The sequence below is a fragment of the Meles meles genome, chromosome 5 (assembly GCF_922984935.1).
Source record: "Meles meles chromosome 5, mMelMel3.1 paternal haplotype, whole genome shotgun sequence".
Classification (NCBI taxonomy): Eukaryota; Metazoa; Chordata; class Mammalia; order Carnivora; family Mustelidae; genus Meles; species Meles meles.
This window is the reverse complement of record NC_060070.1, coordinates 47067970-47085750: the sequence shown is the minus strand read 5'-3', so window position 1 is coordinate 47085750 and position 17781 is coordinate 47067970. Positions and strand designations below refer to the sequence as shown.

General features: G+C 37.0%; 1 protein-coding gene across 6 annotated transcripts in view; it reads right to left on the bottom strand.

Moving 5' to 3' along the window:
• The window catches only part of SNAP91 (synaptosome associated protein 91), a 149192-nt gene that overhangs the window by 7487 nt on the left and 123924 nt on the right, over nucleotides 1-17781 (bottom strand). For all 6 annotated transcript variants that reach the window (XM_046005715.1, XM_046005718.1, XM_046005719.1 and 3 more), the window contains 3 exons: nucleotides 13876-13906; nucleotides 12874-12985; nucleotides 170-253 (listed from right to left, as the gene is read on the bottom strand). In XM_046005715.1, coding sequence (XP_045861671.1) covers nucleotides 170-253; nucleotides 12874-12985; nucleotides 13876-13906 — 227 coding nt within the window. The remainder of the gene's footprint in view (nucleotides 1-169; nucleotides 254-12873; nucleotides 12986-13875; nucleotides 13907-17781) is intronic.

Sequence of the window (17781 nt, the reverse complement as noted above, 5' to 3'; positions counted from 1 at the left end):
TCATGTAATGTGTAGGCTTCTTAATGTCTAACATAGATGACTTTATTTTTTAAATTTTACATTATTGCGTTTGGGGAAGAATTATATTCTGTAGCTATATTTGTTAATCTGGGATTTGGCAAGGGCCTCAGAAATGTAGTTACAATTTCTAGCGCAGGTTGTCACTCACCATTCCAAACCCTGTTCCAGGTTGTCCAACAGATGGGGCCCCGGCAACCGGAGGAACCGAACTGGCTGGAGGTACAGCTCCTTGCTACCAAAAAAACCCCACAACACACACACACAAACACATACATATACACACAACGAAAACAAACAAAAAGAACCAACATAATTTGGTTTAAAAATGACAGAATATAATTTTAAAATGTATGCCCCTTTAAATATGTGGCTATGTAAAGAAATACCATATTTCAGTTTTAAATTTTACAAATTGGCTCTAGCACCATGCCAGTGATATGAACAAGGTTGCTAACTTGATGTTCACGGCTGTGGTGCTATCACTAGCTCCCTGGCCTGCAGCCTACTGACAGCACTGGGCTTCCTCTCTACCTCCTTGTAAGCTTCTCCTCTACCCTCACTGTAAATGAGTCAAATTTCTCCAAGCTTGTCTTTCCCTCTTGTTATATGCTCCTACAGATACTGGGGTAGACATATGAAGAATGTGCCTTCATTCATCTATCAATGCTTGGTTTCCATTTGCCTCCCATTGTGTGTGTGTTTTACGAGTTGGGGAAAGGCAGAGGGAGAAGGAGAGAGAATCTTAAGAAGGCTCCATGCCCAGCACCATGGGGCTTGATCCTACAACCATAGCCTGAGCTGAAATCAAGAGTCGGACACTCAAACAACAGAGCCACCCAGGTGCCCCTTGCACCCCTCCTTCTCCACATTTTTAGATTCTCTTTTTCTGTTATACTTCGTTCTGACTTTTTGACTGCTATACATTTGTAGAAGGGTCAAAATTAATTCCAAGTTTTAGGAAGCATTTAGAAGACTACACATAAAAAGCACAAATATCCCATTTCAGGTACAGGTTTTATAGTTTTCAGTCATACAACAAGGCCCCCGAATATTTCCCTTATGTTTAGAAAACTAACCCAGGACACTTGGTTGGCACAGTCAGTTAAGCAACTGCCTTCCGCTCAGGTCATGATCCCAGGGTCCTAGGATTGAGTCCCACATTGGGCTCCCTGCTCAGCGCGAGCCTGCTTCTCCCTCTCCCCTCTGCCTGCCACTCCTCCTGCTTATACGCTCTCTCTTTCTGACAAATAAATAAATAAAATCTTAAAAAAAAAACAAACCCAAAACTAACCCTACTGCAATTCCTTAAACTTAATCATTAAAGCAAAATCCTAATGAAAAAAAGAAAATACTATAGTGATATCAGCAAAAATGATGAAGTAAGGAACTCTGAAACGCTCCACAATCCGTAAAGTTAGTGGAAAAACAGGCAACAACTATGAGAATCAACTATTTTAGAACTCGAAGCTAACTAAAAGCTTGCAGCAACCAGGAAAGTACTTATTCAAGAAAATCAGCTGGATGTTGGCAAGAATAGTGAGCTTTGTGGCATCTTAGCTTACCTTTGTTTCATCCACTGTTCTCCAGCTCAGCTGTAGTCTTGAAAATAACAGCTTACATTCTTAGTAATAGTACCAGAGGGAGCAGAATATATTTATTTATTTTGTCTCGTCTGGGTGGCTCCCTGGAAAGACTGGCTCAAAAGGCCTGTCTTTGTCTCACCAAACTGGGAATGCATCTAGTGCTAAAGTTGTGGAAAACATTTACAGGCAAATGTTTTAGTTGTTGCTGTCTGAAGCAACGGATAACAGGGCAAATAGTAGACTAAACAAAAAGCTTGGAGAAGTCTGGAGAAGGAGATGTTTGGGGAATTAAGGGTGTAAAAAGCGCAGACATACTCCTGGGAGTTCAGAAGCTCATGCACAGGGCCCAGGGTTGTGTGCATGCTCAGGAAAGACAAGAGAAGGCCTCTAGCTGACCTTGAGGCTTTGAGCAAGCACTCACTGATTGTGATCGCTAAGGCAGAGCAGCAAACAGCCTGGTTGACTTCTGCAGACATGTCCCAACACAACTCAAAGCCCCTCTCTACAAAGACTGGGAGATATTCTGATTCAAGGAATTTCAGTAATACCTATCTAATCCTTAGCCGACCCCTCAGCTCAAGGAGCAGAGACTTTAATAGTCACACAAAATAAAGAATGGACACTACAGAATTAGTTCAGAGTGGTCACTCAACAACAACAACAAAACAAACAACTACAAAAAAGTAACCACAACAAACCTGTGAGGAAGAGACAGAATCTGATTTCTAGAGTTGCCACATGATAATATTCATAATGTCTGGGTTTCAACGAAAAATTCTGAGGCATACAAAGAAACAAGAACATACAGCCCAGATACAGGAGAAGGATCTAAAATCAATGACCTAAATTTCCACATTGAGGAACTAGAAAAAAAGAAACTGAACCCAAAGTAAGGAGAAGGAAATAATAAATATGGGAGTAGAGACAATAAAAATTAATTGAAGAAGTCATAACAAATTAAATAGATGTAAAGAAAAAGACAGTATCAGGAATCAAAAAACTTCCATCAGCAATCAAAAAAGCCCTAAACCATATGATAATTTCAATAACTGTAGAAAAAGCATTTGATAAAATACAGTATCTGTTGATGATAAAAACTCTCAACAAAGTTTAGAGGGAATATACATCATATACATATATACATATAAATAATAAAGGCCATATATGAAAAACCCACAGCTAACATCATACTAAATGGTGAAAAACTGAAGGCTTTTTCTCTAAGATCAGGAATGAGACAAGAATGTCCACTCTCACCACTTCTATTCAACATAGTACTGAATATCCTAGACAGCAACCAGATAAGAAAAAGAAATAAAATGTGTTCAGATTGGTAAGGGAGAAGCAAAACTCTCACCATTTGCAGAAAATATGACACTGTATATAGAAAACCCTAAAGACCCCACCAAAACACCATTAGAACTGATAAGAGAATTCAGCAAAGTCACAGGATACAAAAAATATACAGAGATCTGCTGCATTTCTCTAAACTAATAATGAAGTAGCAGAAAGAGAAGTTAAGAAAAAAACTACACCAGAAAAAATAAAATACCTAGGAATAAATTTAACCAAGGAAGGGAAAGATATATACTCTGAAAACAATAAAATTGATGAATGAAATTGAAGATGATATAAACAGATAGACTTCGCTCATGGATTGGAAGGACTAATATTATTAAAATGTCCATAATACTCAAACCCATCTACAGATTCAATGCAATTCCTATTAAAAAAAAAAACAACTAATAGTATTTTTCACAGAATTAGAGCACATAATATTAAATTTGTATGGAACTACAAAAGACCTCAAATATGCGAAGCAATCCTGAGAAATAAGAACAAAGCCGGAAGTATCATAATTCCAGATTTCATAATTCCATACCAACAGTATGGCCCTGCACAAAAACAGACATACATAGATCAATGGAACAGAACAGAGAGCCCAGAAATAAACCCATGCCTATGTGGTCAATTCATCTATGACAAAGGAGGCAAGAATAAACAGTGGGGGAAAAGACAGCGTTTTCAATAAATGGTGTTGGGAAAACTGGGCGCCTAGAGGCAAAAGGATGAAACTGGACCACTGTCCTATATCATTTGCAAAAATAAACTCAAATGGACTAATGACGTAAATGTGAGGCCTGAGACCATAAAACTCCTAAAAGAAAGCAGAGGTGCAATCTCTTGGATATTGGCCTTAGGAACATATTTATGGATAAGTCTATTTAGGCAAGAGAAACAAAAGCAAAAATAAACTTGAGACTACATCAAAATAAAAAGCTTTTACACAACAAGGGAAACCAAATCAAAATCAACAAAACAAAAAGGCAACCCAGTGAATGAGAGAAGATATTTGCAAATAACATATCCAATGAGGGGTTAACACAAAATATATAAAGAACGAACATAATTCAACAGCCAAAAAACCAAACAATCTGATTAAAAAATGAGCAAAGGACCTGAATAGACATTTTACCAAAGGAGACCTATAGACGGTGGACACAGGAAAAGATGCTTGACATCATTTACTATCAGGAAAATTCTAATTAAAACCATAATGAGATATCACCTGATACCTGCCAGAATGGCTAATATCAAAAAGACAAGAGATAAGTGTTGGTGAGGATGTGGACAAAGGGAACCCTCACATGCTGTTGGTGGGAATGTAAATGGGGGCAACCACTGTGGAAAACAGTATGGAGGTTCCTCAGAAAATTAAAAGTAGAAATACATGAGTCAAAAGAATAAATAAAATCTTAAAAAAAATCATATGATCCAGTGATTCCACTACTATTTACCCAAGAAAATGAAAACATTCATTCAAAAGGATACATGCACTCCTATGTTTATTACAGTGTTATTTATACTTGCTAAGATATGGAACAACCTAAGCATACATTAAAAAAAAGATGGGGGCTCCTGGGTGGCTCAGTGGGTTAAGCCTCTGCCTTCAACTCAGGTCATGGGGTCCTGGGATCGAGCCCCTCATTGGGCTCTCTGCTCAGTGGGGAACCTGCTTTCCCCTCTTCTCTCTCTGCCTGCCTCTCTGCCTACTTGTAATCTCTATGTCTGTCAAATAAATAAATAAAATCTTGAAAAAAAGATGTGGAATATATATGAAATGGAATATTACTCAGCCATAAAAAAGAAAGATCTTGCCATCTGTGACAACATGGATGGACCTAGAGGGTATCTACTAAGTGAAATAAATCAGACAGAGAAAGACAAATACCATACGATTTCACTTAAATGTGGAATCTAAAAACAAACCAAAGGGGTGCTAGGGTGTCTCGGTTGGTTGAGTGACTGCCTTTGGCTCAGGTCATGATCCTGGAGTCCCGGGATCAAGTCCCACATCAGGCTTCCTGCTCAGCAGGGAGTCTGCTTCTCCCTCTGACTCTCTCCCCTCTCATGCTCACTCTCTCACTCTCTCTCTCTCAAGTAAATAAATAAAATCTTAAAAAAAATAAAAATAAAATAAAAACAAATAAATAAACAAAAACACAGATTCTTACATATGAATAACTGGTAGTTGCCAGAGGGGAGGTGAGTGGGGATGAGCAAAATAGATGAAGGGGATCAGGAAGTACAAAATTCTAGTTATAAAAAAAAGTGCAGCATAGGCAATATAGTCAACAATAAAAAAATTCCACCACAGAAAAGCCCAGAACCAGATGGCTTCACTGGTGAATCCTATTAAATGTAAAATGAAGAATTAATATCAATCATTCTCAAGCGTACAAAAAAGAAAAAAAAAAAACCTGGGAGAACACTTTCTTATTATTCTTTGATGGCGGTATTGCCCTGACACCAAAGCTAGATAAGGACATTAGAAGACGACTACAGACCAATATCCTTTATGAACCCTGATGCAAAAATTCTTGACAAAATACTAGCATACCAAATCCAACAGCATACTAAAAGAATTATATACCATGAGAAAGTGAGATTTATCCCAGAAATGTAAGGCTTGCTCAATCAAAGTAATATATCATATTAACAGAATGTAAGGAAAAAACCCTACATAATCATGTTACTAGAGGCAGAAAAAGCATTTGACAAAATCCAACACCCTTTCATGACAAAACACGCAAAAAGACAAACAAACATCACTCAACACACTAATATTATAAGGGAAATTCTTCAACTTGAACAGAGGCATCTGCAAAGAATGCACAGCTATCATCATACTTATCAGTGAATGACTAAAAGCTTTCTCCTTAAGACGACAAAGATGTACTGGAAGTTCTAGTTGTGGCAATCAGGTAAGAAAGAAAGAAATAGCATCGAGAAAGATAAAAAGAAATTAAACAATCTCTACTTGTAGATGACATCATCTTATATATAGAAAATCCTTAAGAATTTATATACAAAAGAAACCACCAGAACTAATAAATAAGTTCAGCAAAGTTGCATGATATAACATCAATATAAAAAACTCAGTTCACTGTCCACTATCAGTGAACAATTAAAAAATACAATTACAAAGGCAATTCATTTACAGTAGCATTAAAGATAAAATACTTAGAAATAAAATTAAGAAAAGAAATACAAGACTTGGGGCATCTGGCTGACTAGGTTGGAAAAGTGCACAACTCTTGACGTCAGAGTTGGGAGTTTAAGCCCCACATTGGGTATAGAGATTACTAAAAATAAACATATAAATAAACTTAAAAAAAAAGGACAAGACTTGTTGAAACATTGTTGGACAATTTGTTAAAGCACTGTTGAAATACAAAACAACTTAGATAAATAGACATCCTGTGTCCAAGGATTAGACAATTTAAGATTAAGATGGCTATTTTTCTTAATTGCTTTATAGATTTAGTGCAACCCCTATCAAAATTTCAATTGCTTCTTTTGGGAAAATGGACAATTGGAACCTAAAGTTTATATGGGAATGCAAGAGATCCAGAATAGCCAAAACAATCTTGAAAAAGAACAAATTTGGAGGACTCCCACTTCCTGCATTCAAAATTTACTGCAAAGCTACATGGAAACAGTGATGGTACTGGCATAAGGACAGACATATAAATCAACACAACAGAATAGAGAGTCTGGAAATAAATCCATACATCTGTGGTCAACTGATTTTTGACAAGGAAGCCAAAACTAATAAAGAACATTTTTTTTTTTAATAAGTGTTTTTGGAAAACTGGATTTCCACACGCAAAATAATGAATATGGACACTATATCACATCATATATGAAAATGAGTCTAAAATAGTGAAAGGGCTAATTTAAGAGATAAAACTATACAACTCTTAGAAAGAAACATAAGTGTAAATCTTCAAGACCGTGGATTAGGTAACGGTTTCTTAAATATGACACTAAGAGCACAAGGAATAAAAACAGAAATAGATAAGCTGGAGCTTATCAAGGTTTATCAAATTTATTAAAGGACACTTTTAAGAAAATAAAAAGACAGCTCATAGAATGCGAGAAAATATTTGTGAATCATATATTTAAGAAGTATCTAGTGTCCAGAGTACAAAAACATCTCTTAGAACTCAACAATAAGAAAACAACCCAATCATAAAATGTGAAGAATGTGAAGACATTTCTAAAAAAAAAAAAAAGGTACTAATGGCCAAGAAGCGCATGAAGAAGTGCTCAACGTCATTTGTCATTAAGGAAATGCATATCAAAACCCCAAATGAAACCTTACATATTGCTGGTGGGAATGTAAAAGGAAGTGGCTGCGGGAAGGTTTGGCAGTTCCTCAAAAAGCTCAACACAGGGTTACTCATGAACTAGCAATTCCATTCTTAGGTATAAGCCCAAGAGAACTGAGGACATATATTCATACACAACCTTCTATACAAATAATAGAAGTATTTTTCTTACTAGCCAAAAGGCGGAAATGACACAAATGCCCATCAGTTGATGAATGTAATCTATCCAAACCATGGATTACTCAGCCATAAAAAGGCATGAAAGTACTGATACCTGCTACAACATGGATAACCTTGAAAACCTTGTGCTAAGTGAAAGAAGCCAGGCACAAAACCCTCCGTACTATAGGAGTCCGCTGATATGGAAATACCCAGAACAGACAAATCTAAGGAATGGAATAAATTATTAGGTGCCAGGGGAGAGGGAGTGGAGGAAATTGAAAAGGGGCTGTGTTTCTTTTTGGGATGATGGAGATACTGCAGAATTAGATAATAGTGATGGTTTTACAACATTGCAAATATACTGAAAAATCACTAACCTGTACACTTTAAAATTGTGAAGATGGCGAATTTAGTGTTTTTGTAAATTTTATCTCAAAAAAATGAAAAAAAAGAAAATACTGCAATACTTGAGAAACAGCAGATGCAGTTGAAGTTCTGAAAACAGAGTAGAGTACAGAACTTCTGTAAGGGATATTTACATTACAAAGGTAACGTCCATCTGTCTGTCTGGGTCTCTCCCACTGTACCAGGAGGAGAAGGTCAACTATATCACAAGAGGATCTTATCAATGGACAAGACACCGCTTGAAATCTACACAACAAATCTTACCTTTAGATTACCCTGCCTTTCCTGGTAACTTCCCCTCAGCCTGGCCACCCCAACCGTTTGCTTGCTTTTGTCTTCAGCAGCAGATGGTGTTGAAGCCAGTGGCTTAGCCTACCTTGGGGCATTACTCGTTTTTTCCCTGGGTAGCCCCTATACATGAGGTATACATGTTAATAAACTTCTGTTTTTCTCTTGCTAACTGGTCTTTTATTACAGAAGTCTCAGCCAAGAATTCAGAAAGTTAGAGAGGAAATCATTTTTCCTCCCCTACACTATAGGTATTGTATTTTCGGAGTCTCTCTTTACTCATCATTTCAACACGTTAGGTGGCAGACTATTCACCAGACCCAGAATCCTGTCCCTTACCAAGATTGTATCATACAGTGATATTGTATTATTTATCAGAACGGTTATCATTAAAACTTCATCTTATGAAAGAAAAAAAGGTTTTTATTAGTTATCAAAATAAAATGAACTTCCTGGAAATTCCTGAGCAAATAGATGGGCCAAATAATTTAAAGATGTCTAAGTTTGCTATTGTGCTTACATAGATTAACTCTAAATTTACTCCTCAGGTTATTTTTATTTTCTTTTTCAATGTTCAACTGATGTTTCATCCATAGGCATATAAATATTAGTCGTTTTTAGGGAAAGAATTATGGATTCTGTGGTCTCTTGCCAAATGCATTTATTTCTGAATTGCAAGTATCTTCCCCATTTGATGAAAACTTAAGAGGTCTCCTGTGCACTGGAAAACAGGAAGAAGTAGCCGCCGAGACACAGGGTTCTTGATGGCCATGACGACGGAGCCCGGCCAGCAGACGTTTCTCAAGGGTTCAAGTCCTGTTACAATGCTCAGATATAACTTTAGTTCTGTGCTCTGGCAAATTCTAGAGCTGAATCTCCAAGCAGCAACTGAGGGGAATTTGAAACAAACTGGGAAGAGGAACCTCAGCTCTTGTCTACCAGTACAAACTTTAAAAGGCAGCAGAAGGACGCTCAGCCTTACATCTGCCCTTTCATCTCCTACTTGAAAGGAGATGTCTCAGACTACCAGGAAATATGGAAACACTGCTTTGCTGCTTCTGAGGTGTAAGTTGTTTTTTTTTCAGTCGTCTCTCTTCTTTTTCTTGAATATTCTTAGAAAAAGAGACACAAACATTTTTTAAGGAGTAGGAAAAGTGGAAGAGACCTTTTATGAAAGAAATAACTGGAGGAAAGAAGCCAGAGGCCTTCTTACATAATTAAGTCAGAATAATTTCTTCAGTAAAAGCAAAGCCAGAGCTTTGTTAAAGAGCTGTGCAGTAAATGGGATAAACGGCAGGGAATTTACACAGGCTGCATCTAAGAGTTTACCTTCACAAAGGTAAAATAACTCTGCATTTGACTGCTTTCACATTGTAGCCTAAAATGTCAAGGAAAATAAACAAAAGAAACAGAAGTACGGTAACTCTGCCCTCCTGATAAATTATTTCTGTTGTTCTAGTTTCTCTTTGCACAGCTGTTGTGGATTCTTTATGCTAAAGCGTACTGTCTATTACTTTTTGGAGTTTACTTACAAACAACTTAAAGTCTTCTGCTTCATAAATAAAAAAATAAGGAGTTTTGGCGTTTTAAAAAACAATGAGGGGGCTCCTGGGTGGCTCAGTGGGTTAAAGCCTCTGCCTTCAGCTCAGGTCATGATCCCAGGATCCTGGAGCCTGCTTCCTCCTCTCTCTCTGCCTGCCTCTCTGCCTAGTTGTGATTGCTGTCAAATAAATAAAATATTAAAAAATTAAAAAACAAATAAAAAACAATGAGAATATTAATCTCATTCTTAGTGATGGTGCCTGCCAATCAGACGATTAGTGGTTTTGTTGTCTTGAAGAAGCAAAACAGCTGTTAAGTATTCGATGAATTCCCAACATTGTATGGTTAAAGTCTGGAGGGCAGGAGATGTGTAGACTAAATAAGCTCTCCAACTTAGCACTATTTTTTTTTCTGTTTTGTTTTTTGAGAGAGAGAGAAAGAGAGAGGGAAGAGGTCATGAGGGAACAGAACGCTGCCTGAGGAGAGAGCAAAAGGCTAACACCCTGCAACCTTCCCCCACCCCACTCCTGGGTGGGACATTTGTGACATTCTTTAGGAATCTCCCAACTATCTTAAAGTTAATACCTTGCTAGAGGGAAAAACCTTGACAATGACAAGGCCTCAAGGCCTCAGGTATCTTGTTGGTCCTCCTTATCTTGTAGGTCCTCCTTATCGTAAGAAAGTTCTTTTGAAACCTCCCTTTTTCCTCACCTACCCCAGCCGCATAGTATCTAACTTGCCACCCCTCACAGCCCCAGTGCAGCAACTGTTTTTCTGCCTGTGGGTCCTGTTCTTGTGCTTTAATAAACCACCACACTGCACCAAAGATGTCTCAAGAATTCTTTCTTGGTCATCGGCTCTGGATTCCACCCCACTGAACCTCACCTGTATTGTGAAACTAATTCAGAGGGGCAGAGTGAGTAAAGTAGTTCTCCCTTTTCTGCTTCCTGATTAAATGGCCGCATTGTTTAGTGAACCGCCCCATAAAGAAACCTGGACAACCACGGTCTTCTGGCTTCATTCACAATGATCACCAGTTGTGTGGATTCTACTTGAAATTTTCTTTTTTGTTTTCCTTTTCACCTTTACTTCAGCCTCTCAGCCACTTTTTGTTTTAATCCTACAGCTGATCTACCAAGTGCCCATATTCTCACCACCCTTTCCTCCTCTGGTCTGCCTTAGACCATTAGTGCCTACCACCATGACTGTTCTGAAATCAGCTTGTTAAAAAACTATTAAAGCCTTTTCCTGCTGATGAGGACAACACCACTAAGGTTTAAGCTCAGAACACATGGTGTCTCTCTAATTTTGCATAGAAGAGAATAGGAAAATTAGTTCTGTTAATTTGGTAATGATAATATAAATTGTGCAATTTAATGTCAATATGTGGTATTCAGATATTTATAAGATCAGTTCTAAAGAAACCCTTTCTTTAGGGATTCTATTTACACTTACTGAATTTCTCCCCACCCGGTCCCCAACAAGATAGTAGCTCTCAAATGTTTCTGTTTCTGAGAATGGAGTGCAGCCCCCCAAGACAGAGAACTATTTGCTTATGGTCTCAGCGTTTATCTGGGCCACCAGCTACAGGTAAAGGTTTGAGGTCTAGAGTAATAATTATGCTCCTTTTCACCCTCAAAATAAGTCCTGGTTTGGGCAATAAATTATATGTTCATCCCAGGCGTGGGTCGGTTAAAGAGATATATAGTTTTTTACTAAGTATCCTTTGTAAAATTAAAATGGAACTCCTTATTTTATAGCTAAATACAGTCCTCTTAAACACTGTTTTAAGATAATGCAAAGAAATATTTAAAGAGATAAATACCTAAAAACAATAGGCAGTTTTCTCATTGTTATTTTTTAGAAATTATGCTTTAAAATTAAGATCTTTTGGACTCTGAACTCACCAAAGGCAGAGAATATTAGTCCTTAAATTACTTTCTTTCTAACTAACAACCATGGGGTTGGGTGGGGAGACTAGCGGTTTTGAGAACTCAAGACTGAGCCTAGAATGATTTTTCTTATAGAAACTGTGATATAATTATAATTTGATTAATACTATTAGTATTGTTTAGCGGTAAATTTTAGTTCCAAAGATCTTTTTCCCATTGGTTTAAACTTATTTTTACTTATAAAACTGTAATAAAACTGTTTTATATAAAACATTACTATTTATCAAGTTATTTAAAAGAAAACGTTTTAAATCCTAAAATTCAAGTATTTAAATTAATTTATGGAGTATGATTATTTTTAATGGCATCTAAAGTGTTTATATTCTTTTTTTTTCCATTTTATTTATTTTTTCAGCGTAACAGTATTCATTCTTTTTGTAAAGTGTTTATATTCTAATTATATTAATTCACTTCCATGCATGTTTGTTTGGCTAGGGTTGGTGGGTGATGGTTAGGAACCAATTCCGGCAATAAGGAGAGATGGCATCCAGAAAGCCTTAGAGAAGAGTGTGAGTTAGATAGGTTCAGGGAGTAAGCCAAGGTGAAATTACAAATAAGCTTGGGAAACAGTGACTAGCATTGTTTTTGCTAAAAATGGAGCATATACAGGAAAACAGTAAATTTTCCAATCCTGGAAATGTCCTTTATGTGGTTGCAAATCTCACAAAATAATCAATCTTTATTTCCAGTAATACGCTCTTTCATAGACTGAATGATGATATTGAGATTCAGTACACAAAAATGAAATCTATTTAAATTCTATAGGAAAGATGGTGTTGGTAGTTTCAATGTAAAAAAATGATGAGTGGAATTAATAGAGTTTTAAAATGAAAGTCTACTTACACAATAGAAAACTGCCTCATCTTTCTGGTTAAGAAAAAAAATCTTACTTATTAAGACAATCAGGTAACTTAGGCAAGAAATGAGATAAAAATATAGATAATGATCAATGATGTTTAAGGCTTTTGAAAAGTTGTTTCCATAACTGTGCAAACATAGAACTGATATCTAGAGAGGCATAAATACTATTTTGAAATAATGAAAATAAAAAATAGGTTACAATCTTTATTAAACAGAAAGTCAACGCAAGTTGCATTTTGGTAAATATTGCCTCTGGCTTAGGTTCCTTCTACGTGGGTGAAAAAATACAATGTCAGTAGCAAAATTAAGCAAAGTGCACTCGGTCCTACACACTAGAAAAGTGGCAAACTATCAGCACCACCCTGGCCTCTGGTGGCTACGTACCAAAGGTGCACTTGGTGGGACGCCTGCTGACCAAGTTGCAGGGGCTACCTTCGGCTGCCAGTTGGCTCCACCAGTCAACTTTTTCTCTCCTGCATTCCACTGAAGATCTCCCCTAAAATCAAGCATGCAAAAACACACAAAAGTATTAAAACACACTAATCAGAAAAGAGTGTGTATGGCTCATTAGATTAATTTGGAGTTGGAAGCAATCTGTTTGAGTTGTTGAGAGAACAGGTTAAAAACTATAAAGGAGTCTTATATATCTAAGAAAGCATAAAAGCATTTGATTAAAAAAAATCATTTAGAGTTTGGTTCTCAATGGTAACAGGAATTTCCTATCACTTCAATAGAAGAATGTGTCACAAAATTCAACTGAATTCCTCACTGGTTATGAAAAAATTCCAAATAAGTACATTCATAAAAACTGTATGTCTAGACTCTGTCAAATACCTATATTTTGTTTCATACATGATGGCCCTTCTAGATCTGAGAGGGCTCATTGGAAGGTTTCACACAACTACAGCATGACTATAACCTGCCTTACGTGAACTGTAAGATACATCTATCGTAAAATGCATCCCAATTTTAGAAACGTTGAAAAGTGCATCTAAATAAAGGGCACATTGTTTATCATTCTTACTATCCTCCTTAAAATTGATCCTCCATGAGAGACTTTTTAAAACCAGTGTTAGCTAGGAATAGTGTAATGATTCTAGAATTTAAAGCTATTAAAGCACTCAAACCATAATTCCCAAGTATTTCTAGCTATAATTTAGTGGCAGTCTTGGAGACTGAAATAGATTGTTGTCTCTTTTCATTGTAGAGCCAACAGTTTGGAGGTTCCAGCAGAATAACAACAAAAACAAAAATCCAGAATATAATAAAAACCAATTTTGAAATCACCTAGCCTGAGAGTGAGTTATTGCTTCAATGAGGTTAACAGTCTCAAATAAATATAAATACACTGTCACAAGAAAACCAGGTAATTTCAAAAACACTTACTTTTTGGATGTGGTACCAGAAATTCCAAGATCTATAAAAGGATAAAAGAAAACAGAATTTAAACCTCTATACTCAGTTTAAATGATATGACATTTAAAAGATCAAAGATTCAGAGGTCTAGAAAAAGTCCATATTTTGCCTAAGAATGACTGTATTCAATTTTACAAAGGAGAAACTATGTTAGGAAACATGTTCAGAAATCTAACATTTTCTTTTACTTCACATTATACTTAAGGATCACATTTTAATGTCAACTGGTGTCCAGGAAAGAGGAAACACAGCAGGCTCAAGACTGTTCTCTTAAAAAGGCCTGTGTGCCTGGCATCCAGGACCCAGCTTAGTAAACTGTTCTCTATACTGAGAACACTTTTCCTAAAGATACGGGTGGCTTTACTGTGTCTAAACTGCTTGTACAAACCATGTGGTTTGTGCTGTACACCTGCTTTCCTTCTACAAGACTGAAATTTGGGGCCATGTCAGGCAGAGTACCTACATGATTAGCATCCAATAAACTCCTGGGTGTGGTCTCTATAGGGCTTCGTGGGCAGAAACATCGTGTGTTGCCGCATTTTCTTATGCTTTTCTCCTCATGGGAAGGGGAGAGCATAAGAAAGTCAGTACAGGGGCGCCTGGGTGGCTCAGTGGGTTAAGCCTCTGCCTTCGGCTCATGTCATGATCTCAGGGTCCTGGGATAGAGCCCCACATCGGGCTTTCTGCTCAGCGGGGAGCCTGCTTCCCCCTTTCTCTCTCTCTGCCTGCCTCTCTGCCTACTTGTGATCTCTGTCTGTCAAATGAATAAATAAATATTAAAAAAAAAAAAAGAAAAAAAAAGTCAGTACATGGATTCTTCCGAGCTTGGCTTTGTCTTTTTCCCTGATGACCCAGCTGCGTATCCTTACCATGCTGCTATAATGAGTCTTAGCTGGGAGGACACCCATGTGCTGCGTCCTCTGAGTGAAGATGGTCTTGGGGACTCCTGACACAACTGGCTTATCCATGCTACTCTAATCTCAATTCATTTACTACTTCAGCAAATACTGATTGAGTCTCTACAGATGCCAGGCACTATTCTAAGCACTTGGGATATATTAGTGAAGAAAACAAAGATCCCAGCTCTGGATAAATTTGCATTCTAATAGGGTGAGATAAAACTATAAAATAAGTAAATATATAATCCCTAGAAGGTGTTAGGAAAGCCCATGGGAAAAAGCAAAGGAAGAGCAGGGTGCGGGGGATCTGGTCCCTAGGATGAAGGTGAGGGATAGGCAGCATTATACAGGAGTTCAGGGAAGGCCTCATGGAGAAGGTTGAGAATTGCATGAAGCTGAGCAGAGGCGTGGGGGAAAAGCTTTCTAGGCTAGTCACGTGGTGCACTCTCTGCCTATGGGTAAGTCTATTTCACATTTGGAGAAACTGCCAAACGGCTTTCCACAGTTAACATTTTCATCAGCTGTGTTAGAGACATTCTCATCAACATCGGTTATTGTCTTTTCTAATTATAACCATCCTCCTGGGTGAGAAGTGGCATCTCACATGGTTTTGATAGGCATTTCCCAGAAGACTGGTGTGGAGCATCTTTTCATGTGCATATTGGCCACATATCTATATTCTTTGGAGAAATGCCCATTTAAATCATGCGACCATTTAAAAATTGGGTTATTTGTTTTTTCATGATTGAGTAGTAAGAGTTCTTTATTTATCCTGGGTATAAGTTCCTTATCAGATATATGTTCTACAAATACCTTCTCCCATTCTGTAGGTTATTTTTCACTTTCTGGATAGTGTCATTTGTAGCACAAAAGTTTTTAATTTTAATGTAGTTCTATCTATTTTTATCTATTGTGGCTTGTGCTTTTGGTGTCATATCTAAGAACATTACCCAATCCAAGGTCATGAAGATTTATTTACTAATACATTTTCTTCTTAGAGTTTAATAGTTTTGGCTCCTACATTTAGTTCTCATCCACTGTGAATTAATTATTTTGGAGAAGGCAAGGTATCTTACTCTATCCTTTTGCATGTGGATATCCAGCTGGCCTAGCACCATTTGTTGAAAAGATAACTTTTTGCATTGAACTGTCTTGGCACCTTCACTGACAATCAATTGAGCACAGATACTTAAGTTTATTTCTAGACTGTCATTCTATTCCATTGAGGTATATGCCTATCCTGTGCAGCAGTACTGCTTAATGACTACAGCTTTGTAGTAAGTTTTAAAATCATTAACTATGAGTCTTCCAAGGTTATGTTTTTTTATTTAGAGTGTTTGGCTATTCTGACTTCCTTGTATTTCCATATGAATTTTTGGTTCAGCTTGTCAATTTCTATAAAAAAGCAAAGTAGAATACTGGTAGGGAGTATGGAGATAATTTTTTTCAGTTTTGAAAGAAAGCTTAATTATTATTTTATTATTATTATTATTATTTTTTAGAGAGAGAGAGCACAAGGGGCAGGAGAAGGAGAGAGAGAATCCTAAGTGACATGAGGCTTGATCCCACAACCCTGAGATCATGGCCTGACCTGAAATCAAGAGTTATACACTTAACTGACTGAGTTACCCAGGTACCCTGGAAGATATTTTAATAAAAAAAAATTTACCTATAGAGAAAATCAGTGGTTTTTTGAGGGGGAGTGTTGTTACATTCCTATAAATTTTGGTAATATATGAATTCATGTAATCATTACTATAATCAGGATACATAGCAATTTAATTACTCAAAAATATTCTCTCTTGCTATGCTTTGCAATAAAAAATGCACCCTCAGCAGCTAGAGGTTTAAATCCTTTATTTCTAAAGGAGAATATGGATGATACATTGGAGTGCCAGCAAAAGCAGTTATCACTGCCAACTAGCTTTCAGTGAGATGAAATTTTAGAGTAGGAATGCTCAAATAACCTCTCTATGGGTGTCATCAAAGCATTTTCATGGGTCCCCAGACCAGGGACAATGAATGGGCAAAATATGTCCATATGTCCATTGGATAATTCATAGGGAAAAAAGTCTGTATCAAGGACTCTCTAAAGCAGTGAGAAAAATGAAATGTATCTGCAGTGGTGAACCCATTCACCTTAATGAAAAATCAAATTCAGAGTTAAAAGAAAAGGACAGTCTTTATACCAGCTGCCCTCATCTCCTAGGACTCTCTCCTTCACTTGCTCATGCCCAGCCTCTGGTCTCCTTTGTTCCTTGACAATGCCAGGCAGTTTTTTGCCCCAGTGCCTTTGCAGTGGCTATCTCCTTTGCCTGAAAATATTCTCCTTCAGATATCCATGTGGCTCATTCTTCTCCTTTCAAATCTTGGCTCAAATTTTCCCTTCTCAGTGAGACCTATTCTAACTCCCACTCTGCAGTATTCCCAATTCCTCCTTGCCTGCTCTGTTTCTTCTCCATAGCACCTATGACTTAACATACTATAGAATTTATTTATTTGAAAATATTTGTTTGTCTCTCCCCTTGCTGAGTACCCTAAGAACAGAAATTATACCTGTTTTGTTTGCTGATTTATCTTTAAAGCCTGGAAGAGTGCTTGGTACTCAACAAATATTTGTTCAGTGAATAACTTAAAATCATACGGATGCTCAATTGTCAATATTTAAGTTACTCTATGTTCTTATTTCCAAGTGAACTAAAAAATTAAATACTTACTATACATAATGCTCTTGGTTTCACACTTGCATATGCTAATTATACCTTTAGTAATTTAGATTAAAAATGGCATGGGTACTGCTTGTGAGACAATGGCAAAGCAACAATTTATCTTCCAAGGAACTGTACTGGGTAAAGCACTAAGAATTTCTGTCCGCTCCTTGATATTCTCACCCATAAGTGAATTCAGAAAAATAATACATATAAAGAGATAGAGAAAAAAAAAACTGCACAGGATGCAGTAAGAAACAAACAAAGAA